Consider the following 16218-nt stretch of genomic DNA (forward strand, 5'->3'; position numbering starts at 1 on the left):
GTCTGCACAGGGCTGCATCTGCACCACCACTGCCAAGCACTCCGTGCCAGCATGCTTGGCCACACACTCAGTCAGCCACAAAGGAGCTGCAGGAAGCATCTTCAGAAGAACCAGAGTTAGGTGAAAGAAATCCAAAGCAAGAGCTGAGGGGGCAGGTGGGGGTTTAGTCAGAGCAGGTTATTGGCAGGAAGAAAGAGAGCTGAGAAACCTGCAAGCCAAAAAGGGAACAGAGGGGTCAATGTCTGCCAGCCCTGGGGAACAACCAGGTTGCAGCATCTCGAAGCCAAATGTCCACCAGGCAGGCACCACACACAGCAAGAAGGTTACTCACTGGTGTGCTGGGGAGGACTAGCAAAGAGAGAGGAACAGCTCAAGAGAGCACACAGCAGAGGTCTGTCCTTCGGATGGCAGCTGAGAAAGAAAGGCAGAGGGGGGAAGGTCCTGCTGTGAGCGGGAGGGCAGCCGAGGGGGGCCCTGGGGGCACCTCTGCCTCATGGGGAACCAAGTGCCAGAGCTTAAAGGAAGCCCTGCAAGCTGCTCAGCAGCATAGCACCTTGGAAAATTCCTTGGACTTGACTTCCTTCATGGAGTTTCTGTGAAAGGGAGAGAAGAACCACAGAGACTCCAGGAAGGAAAAGCAAAGGGCAGTGCCAGGGAATGCTTCTGGCAGAGCACAGAGAAAGGAGAGCAGCACCTGGCAGGCTCTCACAAGCTGTGTGGTGTGGGTGCCACACTGGAGGGAAGGGATCCATCCAGAGGGATCTGGCCAGGCTGCAGAGCTGGGCCCAAGCCAACCCCAGGAAGTTCAACAAGACCAAGGGCAAGGTTCCTGCAGCTGGGACAGGGCAATGCCAAGCACAAACCCAGGCTGGGTGAGGAGTGGCTGAGAGCAGCCTGCAGGAGAAGGCCTTGGGGGTGTCAGTTGGTGACAAACTGCCCAGGAGCCAGCAATGGTCCCTGGCAGCCCAGAGCCAGCTGAGTGCTGAGCTGCATCCAGAGCAGGGAGAGCAGCAGCACAGGGAGGGGATTCTGCCCTCTGCTCTGCTCTGCTCAGACCCCACCTGCAGCACTGCCTCCAGCTCTGGGCCCCCAGCACAAGAAGGCTCTGGAGCTGCTGGAGAGGGTCCAGAGGAGGCCACCAAGATGAGCAGAGGCTGCAGAACCTCCCCTGTGGGGCCAGGCTGGGAGAGTTGGGGCTGTTCAGGCTGGAAAAGAGAAGGCTCCAGCCTGCTCAGAGCAGCCTTGCAGGACCTGAAGGGCTCCAGGAGAGCTGGGGAGGGACTTGGGACAAGGGCTGGGAATGACAGGACGAGGGGCAACGGCTTTGAGCTGGGAGAGATTGAGAGTGGAGATGAGGAAGAAATTGTTGGCAGTGAGGGTGGGGAGAGACTGGCACAGGTTGCCCAGGGAGGCTGTGGCTGCCTCCTGCCTGGAGGTGTTCAGGGCCAGGCTGGATGAGGCCCTGAGCAGCCTGGGCTGGTGGGAGGTGTCCCTGCCCAGGGCAGGGGATTGGAACTGGATGAGCTTTGAGGTCCCTTCCACCCCAAAGCATTCTGTGATTCTATGAATCTTTGGCTTATCCTCTCCTCCCTGCAGAAGAGAAGTGGTGAGTGTGGGCTCTTGGCAGCAGAGCAAGTAGGGAGAAGTTGAGCAGCAGCACTGAGGTGTGAGAGCTGAGAAGGAGAAGCTCTGCTCCTATCTGCTGCTGGATGGAGCAGAACCTTCCCTGTGCTGCTGACTGCTGTGGGGCTGAGCCTGTGTCAGGGGAGCAGCAGTGGTGGCCTCTGCAGCAGCAGGCAGCACAGTGAATGCCCTCTGTGCACACAGGTGATTGCTGTTAGCCCTTTCCAGATGGGAGTGGATCATTCCCTGAGGATGGAGATGACCATTTGCTCCCTGCAGTCATTCAGCATCCTGGCTGCAGCTGAGAGCCGAACAGGAAGGATTTGTTTGAGGAGCAGCAGCACCAAGCAGCCTCTGCACCACTGCCTGGCCCAGGACAGAGGGGGATGAGAGGAGTTCAGTGTCCAGCACAGCTCAGCCAACCTGCAGGCATGGCTGGGGAGGGAACCAGGCCAAGCAAGCCTGCCTGTGCCCTCTGGACACGTGCTGGAGTCTTGGTTGGGATGGAAAGGCAAACAGTGCAGCTTATCAGAGTCCTTGGTGTGTTGGGGTGCTCCACAGCTTTCAAATAACACTTGGGGGATGATTTTTGCCTTTTTATTTCCTTCTCACACTCACAGACTTGTGTGTGCTCACCTTGGCCCAAGGGGATGCTCAGCAGGGCTAAGGCTGTCACCCCCAGCCCTTGTCCCAGGTCCCTCCCCAGCAGCCCCCTTCAGGTACTGCAAGGCTGCTCTGAGGTCTCCTTGGAGCCTTCTCTTCTCCAGGCTGAACAGCCCCAACTCTCCCAGCCTGGCCCCACAGGGAAGATGTTCCTCTGTGAAGCTTCTCAACTCATCTTCATCTCAGGCCTCCAGGACCCCTTGTGCCAAGTGGCGCTTCCCCTGCTCAGAGGAGCTCAGTGCCCAGTGACAGGCATGAAGCAGAGCAGTGCCCACCCTGCCCCAGCTCTCCTCTGGGGCCCAGCAGCAGTGAACCCTGCAGGCAGCTCATCAAGAACCTTTCCTCCAAATGTCTGCAGCAGGAATATTTCCTTCCCCCTTATCTCAGCAGATGTTTTGCCATATTTCTACCTCCCTCTCACCAGCTGCTCTTATGGGTACAGTTCCATTAAGGATTGCAGCCATTCCATGGTGGAGAAGGAGAAATCTGCTGGAAACCATTCTGCTGCCACTGGATTGCTGCCCAGAGCTGCTCTCTGGAACCTCTTCTCTAGGAGCACTTAGTGAGGAATGGGAAACAATCTCCTCTGGAACACTGCACAGCTGCAGCACCCTGATCCTCATGGACAGGACACAGCCTGCTGTCCAGAGGTGGTCTTTGGAACTGGCCACACAGCACCAAAAGAGTCATCTCCCCTAACCTCCCCTACCCCAAGCCACACTGCTGGCTGCAGCTCCTCCGCAGCTCCATGTCCTCCACCTGAACACACTGAGGCTGTCTGGGGATGCACTCTGTGGCTCTTGGTCCTGTGCTAATCACAGAGTCACAGAATGGGAATGGTTAGAAGAGACCTCTAGAGATCATCAATTCCAACCCCCCCTGCCAGAGCAGAGTCACCCAGGGCAGGTCACACAGAAGCACATCCAGGTGGGGCTTGAAAATCTCCACATAAGGAGACTCCACAGCCTCTCTGGGCAGCCTGCTCCAGGCTGCACACCAAAGAAGTTTCTCCTCATGTTGAAGTAAAGCTTCTCCTCAGTTTGTGCCCACTGCCCCTTGTCCAGGGCAGCACTGCAAAGAGCCTGGCACCTGCCTCTTGACATTCACCTTAAGGTATTGTTAGCCATCGATAAAATCTCCCCTCAGTCTTCTCCAGGCTAACCAGCCCCAGGGCTCTCAGCCTTTCCTCCTCACACAGATGTTCCAGGCCCTTCATCAGCCTCATAGCCCCCATTGGACCCTCTCCAGTGGTTCCCTGTCCCTCTTGAACTAGGACACAATACTCCAGCTGTGGTCTCACCACAGTAGAGTAGATGGAAAGTAGAACCTCCCTGGCCCTGCTGACCACTCTCCTCTTTGTGCCCCCCAGGACACCCTCATCACCATTTACTGCTTGGAGTCTGTGACAGAAAGGCTCCTCCTGAGCACTCAGAGAGAACCCAAGGAGCTCTTTGGCCAACATTCAAGTGATGCCACCTGGCCCCTCAAATGCCAGCACAGGGAGTATGGTCATGGTTGGAGTTAACAAAAAGCAGCTGAGCTCTCAGGCAGAGCCTCAGCTGTGGAGGCTGAGGGTGCAGGAAGCTGACAAAAGTGGCTCTGTGTGACAAGCAGGAGCTCAAAGCCTCACTTATGCCTCTGCTGAAAGCCCTCCTGAACAACGCTGCTCTTGTCACCAAGGGGCAGCAGCTCCTGCTCCTGATGCTGCTCCTGCTCGGATCTGCCATGCCCCTGGCTAGACAGAGAGGTGGAAAATGCTCCCTAGGAGGTTCACCACCGAGGTTCTCTCAGAAAGAAAACTATTTCCAGCAGAAAGCAAACCTTTAGCAAACACTCCTAGAGCTCCAGCAAGCTCTGCACAGCAGTGAGGCAGCCTGGAGATGGAGATCTTAAGGGAACAGAACACTCCCAGCTCTCCTGAGCCAAGGAGCACACCTAGAAGGTGGCTTTCATCTGCAGGTCAGCACTTCCCACACAGCCAAGACCTCTGGGCTTGCTGTGGGGGCTTTCTGCACAGGTGAAGCAGACACAGAACAAAGCTGACTCTGTTCTGTGTGACAGACACACAAGGACTGAAAACCTGAGCCCAAATCCAGGATTTTTACCTTTGCTGTTGAATTCACAAGCACAGATGATCCCCTCTCGGGTTCCAGAGATAAGGGTAAGTTACAGCTCTGGTTTTTGAACACATTCATGAGCTCCTGACCTCAGATTCTATGTTAAAATAAATAGAATTGGAGGCATCCTGACAGGAACCTGCAGAAAGCTAAGAAAGCAGAACCCCAGAGCTCCTGCATGCTCTCAGCCCATGGAAGGAGCTCAAGAGGAGCAGACACAGGCAGAGAGATGAGCAGGAGAAGGTTTAGCACCTGCAAGGTGCCTGCAAGGACAGACCTGTGGCACCACCACCACTGCAGCCAGCTGCAGCTTTGTTTGTCTGCACCCCAGGGCAGGGTTGAGAGGCAATTTCTCTGCAGTGCTTTCTGTGCTCTGAAGAACTCTGCAGCAGCCACAGCTAAGGCAGCAGCTCCTGCTCTGTGCTGTGCACAATGCAGAAGGAAGAGCAGAGCCTTGGGGTGCAGCTGTGCACAGGCAGCTTGCTGGGGGGGAGCTAAATGCTAGGCTGGGCTGACAGACTTCCAGTCAGGAAAACCAGCACTTCCCAGTAGCATCTGAGGGCAGGAGTGGATACAAACATGCAGTCAGCTGCCTTCTGCAGGGCCTTTTCACACTGCAGCTGGGCAGCTCAGCTCTGGGCACACACACCACCCCCCCATGAAGGCTGTGAGTTCTGCTGCTTCTCTCAACCTGCAGCATTTAGAAGCAAAAATCTCTCAAGAATCCAAACACATTTCTCATGCTCTCTGAGCACCAACCAGAAGGAAGCAAGTTCCACACAGCTGTGGGAAAAAATAGATCCTTTTTTCCCCCTGAACTGCTCAAGATTGCATGGTGAGATGCCAGCCTCACAACATTCTGAAGCTCAGCTTGAGCTGAGAGCTGTAAGCAGCTCCTGTCCTCCGGTGCTAGCAGACAAAAAAGGACCTGCCCCACACCTTCTCCACAGGGCTTAGAGAACCTCCCAGGATAAAACCCTTCCCATATTCCAAATCCCACCGACCTGCAAATAAGCTGCTAAGAACTTTACATAATCTGCTGCTAGAAAGTGTTGGCTGCTGCAGGTGGTACTGCAAAGGGAATGCAAACAGCTCCCAGACAGCAAACCCTGCCAGCTCTGAAAGGTTACAGCTCAAGTTGTGCTCCATGTGAAGCACGAATCTGCAGCAGGCCTGGGGAGCCAAAGAAAGCCCAACTCTGGTGGGCAAGGAGAGGTTAGCAGGAAGCAAAATGACAATTCCCAAGCTAGAGCCTGAGCTGGAAACGGCTTAGAGCAGAGCAGGGATGATTGGAACATCACCCAGGGATTATTTTTGCCTTTGAACACTGAACTTTTCAAGACACCAATGCTGCTGGTGTTAGAAACAACTCCACAAGCCAGGGAAGCTGAGGGCTCTGTGCTCAGCACCACTCCCACCTCCTCCAGACACTGAGGCACAGAAGTGCTACCTGAGAGCCCCCCAAGAGCTCAGCTGGGCTGCCAACACCCAGCACCACTGCCTGAGACCTGCCAGCCCCCAGCACCACTGCCTGAGGCCCAGGAGCTCAGCTGGGCCTAGGAACACAACTGGAAGAGCACAGAGCAAGCAGCTGGAGCCTGTGCCCCTCCAGGGGTCGGTTACCTGGCGTGTCGGAGAGCGGGAGAGGAATGAAAGGATCAGGCACAGTCAGGAGAGAAGGGCTGGTGTCCAAACCCAGGATGTCTTTTGCTTTTTCAGCTGCTAAGCAGGAAGAGAAAAGGCAGAGTGAAACAGAGAAGAGAGAGAGAGGCAGAAAGCACAGAGCAGAAACTCAGCACAGACCTACAGCCCAAGCCCTGCCAGGACCCCCAGGCACAGGCAGGCTCAGGACAAGTTTCCTGCTGCTGCTGAACAGGAAAACCCAAAGCACTGCAGCCCTGTGGCTCCCCAGCACACACATCTCAGGAGAAGCCCTCACAGGGAAGCTTTTTCTCTCACCTTCCAGCAGCACAAAAGGAGCAGTGCCCTAACAAAGGGGAGGCAGCAGCCAGCCCATGCTGGCCTCAGTGTCTGCAGTAACAGAGCCAGCAGCCTGCAGCAGGCAAAGGGAAGGGCTGCAAGTGCCCAGCACCAACACAGCTTCCTGCACTGAACCACAGCACAGGAGAGCCAAGGAGTACATTTTAAAGACAACCCCAGAAGAACTGAAGCTGCTCCAGCAGCCAGCCAGACCAGAAGGTGCAGATGCTCCTCAGGCTCTGCAGAAGCTGAGCTGCAGCTGCTCAGCATCACTGCACAAAGGCTGATGGACCATCCTGCCAGGGCACAGGCAGCTGGACAAGCCCATAAAGCAACTCTCCAGAGCACTCTGGCACCATGGGCTCTGAGGCCTTAACTCTCAGGTGAGAGCCCACACCACCAAGCTCAGTTTTAAGCTCCTCTAAAGCTCTTCTTATAAATAGAAATAAGCACAAATGGATTTGCCTCTTCTTGCCCCACAGAGGATTCTTCAGCCTCTTCCCAGGCCTCCTGCCCTTCCCTGGGGAAGCACCACACAGCTGCTCAGTCACCAGCAGCAGTGGCTGCACAGATGGGGCAGAGGCTCCCCTCCAGCTGGAGCAGCTGGCAGCAGCTTCCCCATGCTGTGCTGGGCAGGCTCCTGCTGCTGCTGCTGAAGCAGACACAGCAGCACCACAAACTCACCCAGGGGCTGCTCATGGCAAAGAAGACACCAAAGAAGGTCACATGCAGAGGCCTCTGCAGAGAAGCTCCACAGAGCAGCCAAGGACTGCAGGCCTCTGGACCCAGGCAGCACAGCCTTGGAAGCCTTCTTGCCTTCCCCCTTTACCATGAGCAGCTCTGCTCTATACTGAGGACCTCCCTGCTCACTCCTGTCTGCCACTGTCCTCATCCTGTGGCAGGGACATCATCATCCCTGCTCCTCTTCTTCACACAGCTGCAGCAAGAACATCTGACTGCTGCCTCCAGCCCCAACACACTTCACTTCTACTCATGAGCTGTGGCAGAACCTCAACAGCTTCCTTGGGAGCTCAAGGGCCTGACTGAGTTCCCTCCCTCACCAAAAGCCTGCAGAGGGTACCTGCTGCCCCTGCTACCCAGCTGTGACACACCCATGTGCTCTTCACACTTCCTTACTGAAGAGCCAGGGCCCAGCTCACTTCATACCACTTCCAGCTCCCTTTCCAAGAGGCTATAGCAAAGAGCTGCCAGGTTCTGCAGTGCTGGCCAGGCTCTGCCCTGCAGGATGCATTCACAAACTCACCTGATCCAGCAGTGAAGGAAGAGCCACCAAAAGCATCTGCCTGGGCTGCAGCTGAGGCAGGCTGGAAGCCTGGAATCAAGTTCTCTGTGGAACTGCCCATCTTCTCTGGAGCTTTCCCTGAAATGCCAGAGGCAGAGTTAGGGGAATAAAAAGTCCACTCTGAAGGCAGGCTGCTGCCTTGGTATTTTTATCAAGCTTCTGCAGCCAACAGCTGGAGGCCCCTCAGAGGCAGCCAGCACCTCTGGGGTCATGCTGACTTCATTGCAACTGCTCAGCAGAGAGAGCTGGGACTGACAAGGGAGACTGGAGGGATTCAGCTCTCAGGTTGGTGGAATGGGTTGGGTTGGAAGGGACCTTCAAGATCACCCAGCGCCAACCCCCTGCCATGGGCAGGGACACCTCCCACCAGCCCAGGCTGCTCAAGGCCTCATCCAGCCTGGCCTTGAACACCTCCAGGCAGGAGGCAGCCACAGCCTCCCTGGGCAACCTATGCCAGTCTCTCCCCAGCCTCACTGAAAAGAATTTCTTCCTCATCTCCACTCTCAATCTCCTCTCTCCCAGCTCAAAGCCATTGTCCCTCATCCTGGCACTCCCAGCCCTTGTCCAGAGTCCCTGCCCAGCTCTCCTGGAGCCCTTCAGGTACTGCAAGGTTGCTCTGAGATCTCCCTGGAGCCTTCTCCTCTCCAGCCTGAACAGCCCCAACTCTCCCAGCCTGTGCCCACAGGGGAGGTTCTGCAGCCTCTGCTCATCTTGGTGGCCTCCTCTGGACCCTCTCCAGCAGTCTGATGTCCTTCTTATGCTAGGGACATCACAAGAGGCACACAGGGCCACGATGAGAAGGTCTGAACCATCTGAACATGCCCTCAGCAGTCCATGCCACCTTCCCTGCTGGAAGCAGGCTGCTGTGACCCCTCCCCAGGCACCTACCCTCACCCAGCTTGGCAAAGTCCTTGTTGAGCAGCTCCTCAGCTGTCAGCTTGGAGAAGTTGTCATCATCGAAGGGGTTCCACGTGGAGACATCAGGAGGGTTATAGACATTCTGCTGGGAGGTCCTTGGGGAACCCGAGGGTGTGGTGGAAGCAGACCTGGATGTGATCAGCCCAAGCCAACAGCAGTCATTAATGACCCACCCAAAGCCACCTGGCCAGCACAAGGAGCTGGTCCCAACACAAGGAGCTGGTCCAAGCTCCTGCATTTTAGTTACTCCTCCACACACTCTGCACAACTCCCTGTCCATGCATGCCCAGAAAGCTGGCACCAGTTGGCCTCCATGAGTCAGCACCAGCATCAGAACCACCCCATCTGAAACCAGTGCCTGCACTGGAGGCTCCCTGCCCACAGCCACCACGGGAGCGATGCAGGCAGCACCCCTGGGGCAGTGCTGATGCCAGGCAGTGGGCATGCAGCAGGGGCACAGCTGAATGCCACCAGCTTCTGTAAGCCAGCAGAAGGCTCTGCTTGCTCAGCTCTGGGCAGCACAGCAGCACTTGAGGACTCCTACCCTTGGGCAGGTTTTCCTGCTGTGGGCTTGGCCTGGCACAGACCCATTTAGCCCTCAGAGCTTGCTGCCTACACCCACCTCAGAGCTTCACCTAGGAAAGCTCTGAAGAGCCTCATCTGCTCCCTCCCCTTGGCCACCTACTTGGACTTGTTGAGGCTGGCCTCAGCAGCAGCTGCCTGCAGCAGCTGGGTTGACTTGCTGGCTGGAACCCCAAAGACTGCACTGTGGGTGACGTCGCTCAGGATCCTCCTGTGCCCTGCACGCTGCGTCTTGGGGGAGGAGGGAGGGGTGAGGGAGCCAAGCTTCTGCCCCTGCACTGCTGCAGGAGGGCTGCTCTGAGGCTTCTGCTGCTGCTGCCTCAGCCCTGCCTGCGCCTAGGAGGCAAAGAGAAACAGTGAGGCTCTGGTTGTGAACAATGACCACCAGCTGTGGAGGATCTGAGCATCAGGTCATGGACTGGGCATAGTTTGGAGGGGGAAAAAACAAGCAAAAAAAAAATTGTGGGCAGGAGGAATTGCTGAGCTGTAGACTTCAGGATGACCACAGGCAAAGAATGGCTCAGGTTGGAAGGGACCTCAGAGCTCATCTCCTCCAACCTCCCCACCATGCGCAGGGACACCTCTCAGCCAGACTCAGCTGCTCAGGGTCTCATCCAGCCTGGCCTTGAACACCCCCAGGCAGGAGGCAGCCACAGCCTCCCTGGGCAGCCTGTGCCAGACTCTCACCACCCTCACACTCAACAACTTCTTCCTCAGCTCCACTCTAACCCTGCTCTGCCTCACCTTCAAACCATTCCCCCTTGGCCTGGCTCTGGACACCCTCAGCAAAAGTTCCTCTGCAGCCTTCCTGCAGGATCCCTTCAGGTCCTGGCAGACAGCTCTGAGGTCCCCCTGGAGCCTTCTCCTCTGCAGGCTGCACACCCCCAGCTCCCTCAGCCTGTGCTCACAGCAGAGCTGCTCCAGCCCTGGGATCATATTTGTGGCCTCCTCTGGCCTCACTCCACAGCTCTGTGTCCTTGTCCTGCTGAGGACAGCAGAGCTGGAGGCAGTGTTCAGACTGAGGGAGAATAGGCTTAGACTGGGTCTTAGGAAGAAGCTCTTGAGTACAAGGCTGGAGAGCTGGGAGGGCAGAAATGGAAGGGAGTTCAAGCAGGGCAAGTGTAGGGTCCTGCACCTGGGCAGGAACAACCCCATGGTCACTACAGGTTGGGGGCTGAGCTGTTGGGGAGCAGCTCTGAGGAAAAGAATCTGGGAGTGCTGGTGGACAACAGGATGACCCTGGCTGGCAGAGCCCTCGTGGCCAAGGAGGCCAAAGGCATCCTGGGCTGCAGCAGGAGAAGTGTGGCCAGCAGGGCCAGGGAGGGGATTCTGTCCCTCTGCTCCACTCTGCTGAGACCACACCTGGAGCTCTGTGAACAGTTCTGGAGCCTGTGTTCCAGGAAGGATCTGGAGGTGCTGGAAGGTGTCCAGAGAAGGCCAGGAGGATGAGCAGAGGGCTGGAGCTGCTCTGCTCTGGAGACAGCCTGAGAGAGTTGGGGTTGTGCAGGCTGGAGAGGAGAAGGCTCCCAGGAGAGCTTCTGGTGGCCTTCCAGGATCTGAAGGGGGCTACAGGAAAGCTGGGGAGGGACTTTTGAGGGTGTCAGGGAGTGATAGGACTGGGAGGGACTGAGAAAAATTAGAAGTGGGGAGATTCAGATTGGATGTTGGGAAGAAGTTGTTCCCCAGGAGGGTGGTGAGAGCCTGGCAGAGGTTGCCCAGGGAGGTGGTGGAAGCCTCATCCCTGGAGGTTTTTGCAGCCAGGCTGGAGGTGGCTGTGAGCAACCTGCTGTGGTGTGAGGTGTCCCTGCCCATGGCAGGGGGTTGGGACTGGCTGAGCCTTGAGGTCCCTTCCAGCCCTGACAATACTGAGAGCCTTGAGGCTGTTTGGCCTGGAGAAGAAGAAGGCTGAAGAGAGATCTTCTCAATATTTACAAATATCTAGGGGTGGGGGTCAGGAGGATGGGGCCAGACTCTGCTCAGTGGTTCCCAGTGACATGACAAGAGGTACTGGGAACAAACTGGACCAAAGGAAGTTCCATCTAAACATGAGGAGGAACTTCCTGACTTTGAGGGTGGCAGAGCCCTGGAGAAGGCTGCCCAGAGAGGTGGTGGAATCTCCATCTCTGACAGACTTTCAATGCCCACCTGGATGTGTTCTGAGTGACCTGCCCTGGGTGATCCTGCCTGGGCAAGGGGGTTGGATTGGATGATCTCCAGAGGTCTCTTCCAAGCCCCACCCACCATGCTGGGATTCTCTGATCTCTGTACTCCCAAACCCATGAATGAGCAGGCAGGATTGCCCAGGAAGGGAAGCAGCAAGGCACAGCTCCCCCACAGGTACTGCAGAGGCTCTCTGGCAGCAGGGACCCTGCCCTCTGGCACAGCTCCCCTGGCCATGACTGCAGCCAGCTGGCCCTGGCCCTGCTGCAGGCAGCCACAGCTGCCATTGGGTACAGATTTCTCCTGGGAGCACAGCAGCTGAGTGCTTTGTTTGTAGGTTGGGTGCTCTGAAAAGTCCACAGCAGTCAGGATGGAAAAAGGCTCTCCCAATGCCAGGAACACCCAGGAAGGCTGTGTGCCCCTTCTCCTGCACCTGAGCCCTGGGCACCAGGGGGAAGTTTGCCAAACCATCAGCAACACAAAGTGGTTCTGGTGCCATCCTGGGGCATGAAGCACAAATAATTGTACTGCAGCATGGCAGGGGAGGGATGGAGAGAAGCTGCATTAAGCAGCTGCTTCTGCCTTCTGCTCTGCTTTCTACTCATCTTCCAGTCATGTGCTCTACTTTGTACAAAGGCATGGAGGGACAGCAGGGGTGGTGGCTTCAGGCTGGAAGAAGCTGGATTGAGATTGGACATTAGGAAGAAATTCTTCCCCACGACGGTGGTGAGGCACTGGAACAGGCTGCCCAGGGAAAACATGGAGGCTCCAAGCCTGGAGTTGTTCACAGCCAGGTTGGATGAGGCCTGCAGCAACCTGAGCTGGTAGGAGGCATCCCTGGCCCTGGCAGGGGGGTTGGAACTTTGATGATCTTTAAGGTCCCTTCCAACCCAGACCATCTGATGATTCCATGATTCATCTTTTATGGACCCTGAGCACAACTCCAGAGCCCTGCATCCCACTGGGCAGAGCACTGCAAGCAGCTGCACAGCTGAAGCTGCAAGGTTAGTGCTGACCTCTGCCACCGAGGGGGCCCAGCAGACTCCACAACACCTGGGCTCAGCCAGATGCCCTGCTGCGTGTTCCCAGCATGCAGGACCTGCAGGAGAGCACTTCCCAGTACTCCCAGTGCTGCTTCCCAGGCTCTTACCCCTTGCTCCTGGGGCTGTGCTGGCTGGGCCGTGCCTGGCTGGGCCTGGGGCTGTGCCGGCGCTTGGGACTTCTGCTGAGCTGCTGCTGCTGCTGCTGCTGTTTTCTGCTGCATGGCTGCCTGCTGGGCCATCAGCTGCTGCTGCTGCTGCTGGTAATAGTTCTGCATCAGCTGCTGCTGTGCTGGTGCTCCTTGCTGCATCACTGGGAACTGGGGAACAATCACTTTGCTGAGGTGCCTGGGCTGCAGCTGGGACCTGGGCCACCAGCACCTGAGCTTGGGGGCCAGCCCCAGGAGTGGTGACAGCCACTGCAAGTGGCAAAGCACCAGCAGGCTGTGATGGCTTGGAGTGGTAGGAAACAGCCTCTGCTCTAAGGCCAGATCCTCCTGTGGTCCCCCTCCCACACAGCTGCCAGGGCACAGACTCTCCTGTGGCCCCAGACTCCCTCCTCCATGTCTATCCATTCCCCAGGACAGGAAGATTCATTCCCTGGCCCTTTGCTCCACTCTTAAATCCATTGTAGCAGGGATCTGTGCTGCTCCCAACACCTCATTCAAGCACCCAAGCTGTCAGCTCAGACACATCCTGTCTAACACAGCAGCTGCTCCCAGGCCTCCTCCCCACAGCAGCCTACCACAAAAACAGACCCAGATTTGAGCATGAAAAAGGCAGCTCAGGCTTCTGGGAGAGAGCAGAAGAGAAACTGCACTGCTCTGCTCATCAGCTGAGGATTGATCTCAAGACCCTGGGACACTTGGAGCTGTAAACTGTTAACCAGCACTGCCTGGTTTATGGCTGCACAGGACAGAACCATCTCAAGAGCTTCTACACTGACAGCTTAGCAAACAAACAGCACAGGAAAAAAGCCTTGCTAGAGAACTGGGAACTGATTGGGAAGTGTCCCAAAAGTGCAGCTACTTCCCCCAGAGAGGGGCTTGCTATAAATGCAAAGATACAGCCTTGCAGAATCAGTTGAGCTGGAAAAGGTCTCTAGGATCATCCAGTCCAACACCAACCCAGCACCACCATGGGCACCAAACCATGGCCCCAGCTGCCATGGCCACAGGTTTCTGGAACACCTCCAGCCATGGAGACTCTACCACCTCCCTGGGCAGCCTGTGCCAATCCCTTACCACCCTTGCAGCTAAGGAATTTTTCCTCCTCTCCAACCTAACCCTCCCCTTGCACAATTCCAAGCCATTTCCTCTCCTTCCATCACCTGGGAGCAGATCCCAACCCCCACCTGGCTCCAGCCTCCTTTCAGGGAGCTGTAGAGAGCAATGAGGTCTCCCTCAGCCTCCTCTTCTCCAGGCTCTACACCTCCAGCTCCCTCAGCTGCTCCTCCCCAGCCCTGTTCACCAGACCCTTCCCCAGCTTTGTTGCCCTCCTCTGGCCACACTCCAGCCCCTCAATGCCTCCCCTGCAGGTCTCTAGTTGGTGCTGTGCTACCTTGCATGCTCCTGCAGCAAAGGCACTTTTGCTGATATCCAACCTAAACCTCCCCTGGCACAATGTTCCTAAACCTCCCCTGGCACAAGGTTCAGGCCTTGCAGGCCCCTAGCACAGGAAGCATGCAACAACTATTAGAAGAAATTCCTTCACTGGAAAGGTTCTCAAAGACTGCAACAGGCTCCCCAGGGAGGTGGCTGAATCCCCAGCCCTGGAGGTGTTTAAAAGCCACAGAGATGTGGTGCTGAGGGCCATGGTTTAGCACCAGGCCTGGGAGAGTTAGAGAATGGTTGGGCTTGATCTTAAAGGTCCCTTCCAACCAAGAGGATTTGCTGACTCCACGGAGGCAGGGCCATGCACACTCACCTGCTGAGCTTGCATCATCTGCTGCTGCTGCTGGTAGTAGGCAGCCTGCTGCTGCTGCTGCTGCTGCTGCTGCTGTTGTTGCTGCTGCTGCAGAAGCTGCTGCTTCAAGAAAAGCTGCTGCTGATGCTGAGGGGTGGCTTGTGGCTGAGTAGAAGGGACCTGGGGCTGCCCCTGTGAGCCCTGCTGCTGCGGAGCCGCCGCCTGCTTGGCTTGTGGCTGGGCCGGAGGCTGCTGGGCAGCTGCTTTCTGCTGGGGGCCGCTGGCAGGGAGCGCAGGCTGCCCACTGCCCAGGGCAGCAGGCCCTGCCACTGCTGGGGACACACAAGAGGAGGGCTCTGTTAGAGGAAGCCCCAAGCCCTGTGGGTCCCAGTGCCCACCGCTGGCCACCGTCCGGGTGGCAGGCACCGAGGCCTCACCTTGCGGCTGCATGGCCGCCTGCGCCGTGGGTCTCTTCCTGGGCGTCAGGGCTGGCTGGATGGGCAGGATGCCAGGGTTGGGCTGTGTCTGCCCTGCCTTGGGCCTCTGCCGGGGTGCTATGGACGTTTCTGTGGTAGGGATGGGGTCTGTCAGCCTGCGGGGAGGAAAGGAAGAGCTGTGAGAGCAGAGGCCTTGTGAGGCTGGTAGCTGGGGTAGGGAAGGGTTCAAAGGCTCCTCCAGGATGTGAGTGAGGAAGGAGAAACCTTTCTGAGCAGCCAGACACACAGCACAGCTCCTCCCAGAGCCCTGCAGCACAGGGGAAACTGAGGGGAGGCATTCACAACACCCAACCCAGCCCCATCACATTCTGGCTTCTCTGCCAGCTGTGGCATCTCCTCCGGCTGGACCGCTTGGCACAGTCACTCAGCTCACTCCAGCTACAACCAGACACTGTCCAAACCCACTGCCAGTTCTGGAGGAGCAGATGAAGGACATCACCAATTGGCAGCTGAAGAGCAGCTGGTCCCTTTGGGCAGAATTGTCTCAGTTGCCATCTTTACCTTAACTTGGCTCCATCCACCCTCACCTGACCTCAGCTGATCTCTGCTCTCTCTTTACTGAGCTCCCAAACCACTCAGCAACAGAGCCAAAGCCACCAGGCACCACCCTGCCCTTCTGTGGCTGTGTTAGCTTGGAGGAGATCAAGATGTTCTGCACTCAACTCCCAAGCCAAAGGGGATTCCTGGGACTTCCAGACAGGAGAGATGCTCCAGCCCAGTCTGAAGGAAAATGCAAGCAGCAGGAGGAGGACAGCAGCAAAACTCCATCTGAAGAGCCCAAGGAGTAGGGAAACTGCTTTCAGACTCTTCAGATGTCCCCCCAAGAAGGAACCCCAGAAGTCACAACAATTCTAGCCAGGTTAGCAGCTGCTGAGGGTGCAGCTCAAACTGGGACAGTTCCCAGTGTGGCTCCTCAGCAGGTTCATGTTCTTTGGGTCACTTCTGGGCCCACTGCAGCCTTTCTCCTGCTCCCAAGCAGGTTCTCTGGGCACTGCCTGGATGGATGATGTGCTGAAGTCTTCTAAATGCATCAACTTCAAGTGCTGCTGTCAAGCCTTCAGTAGGAACAGCCAAGATGTTGAGTCATGCTGAGTAGTGTCCAAGTCTCACCTCCTCATGCAGAAGACTTCCCATAATAGCTGCATTTTCTGCCCTCCAGATCTCTCAGATCTTACTTTGAAATCTTGCTTTGAGAGCTTTCTTTGAGACCTTTCTCTGAGATCTTTGAGATCTTTCTTTGAGGTCTTTGAAATCTTTCTTTGAGATCTCTCTTTGAGACCCTTCTCTGAGATCTTTAAGATCTTCCTTTGAGATCTTTCTTTGACACCCTTCTTTGAAACTTTTCTTTGAGGTCTTTGAGACCTTTCTTTGAGACCTTTCTCTGAGATCTCTCTCTGAGATTTTTCAGATATTTGCTTATTTACATGTGG

At 56.4% G+C, this 16218-nt stretch overlaps 1 protein-coding gene across 1 annotated transcript in view; it reads right to left on the reverse strand.

Annotated features, from left to right (window-relative positions):
* The window catches only part of AAK1 (AP2 associated kinase 1), a 93413-nt gene that overhangs the window by 24235 nt on the left and 52960 nt on the right, over positions 1-16218 (reverse strand). Inside the window, exons 10-16 of the mRNA XM_054396636.1 lie at positions 14729-14883; positions 14313-14620; positions 12497-12706; positions 9290-9522; positions 8575-8732; positions 7648-7764; positions 6027-6122 (exon numbers count right to left, since the gene is read on the reverse strand). Of these exons, the coding sequence (XP_054252611.1) occupies positions 6027-6122; positions 7648-7764; positions 8575-8732; positions 9290-9522; positions 12497-12706; positions 14313-14620; positions 14729-14883 (1277 nt within the window). The remainder of the gene's footprint in view (positions 1-6026; positions 6123-7647; positions 7765-8574; positions 8733-9289; positions 9523-12496; positions 12707-14312; positions 14621-14728; positions 14884-16218) is intronic.

Source organism: Indicator indicator, chromosome 38 (genome assembly GCF_027791375.1).
Source record: "Indicator indicator isolate 239-I01 chromosome 38, UM_Iind_1.1, whole genome shotgun sequence".
Classification (NCBI taxonomy): Eukaryota; Metazoa; Chordata; class Aves; order Piciformes; family Indicatoridae; genus Indicator; species Indicator indicator.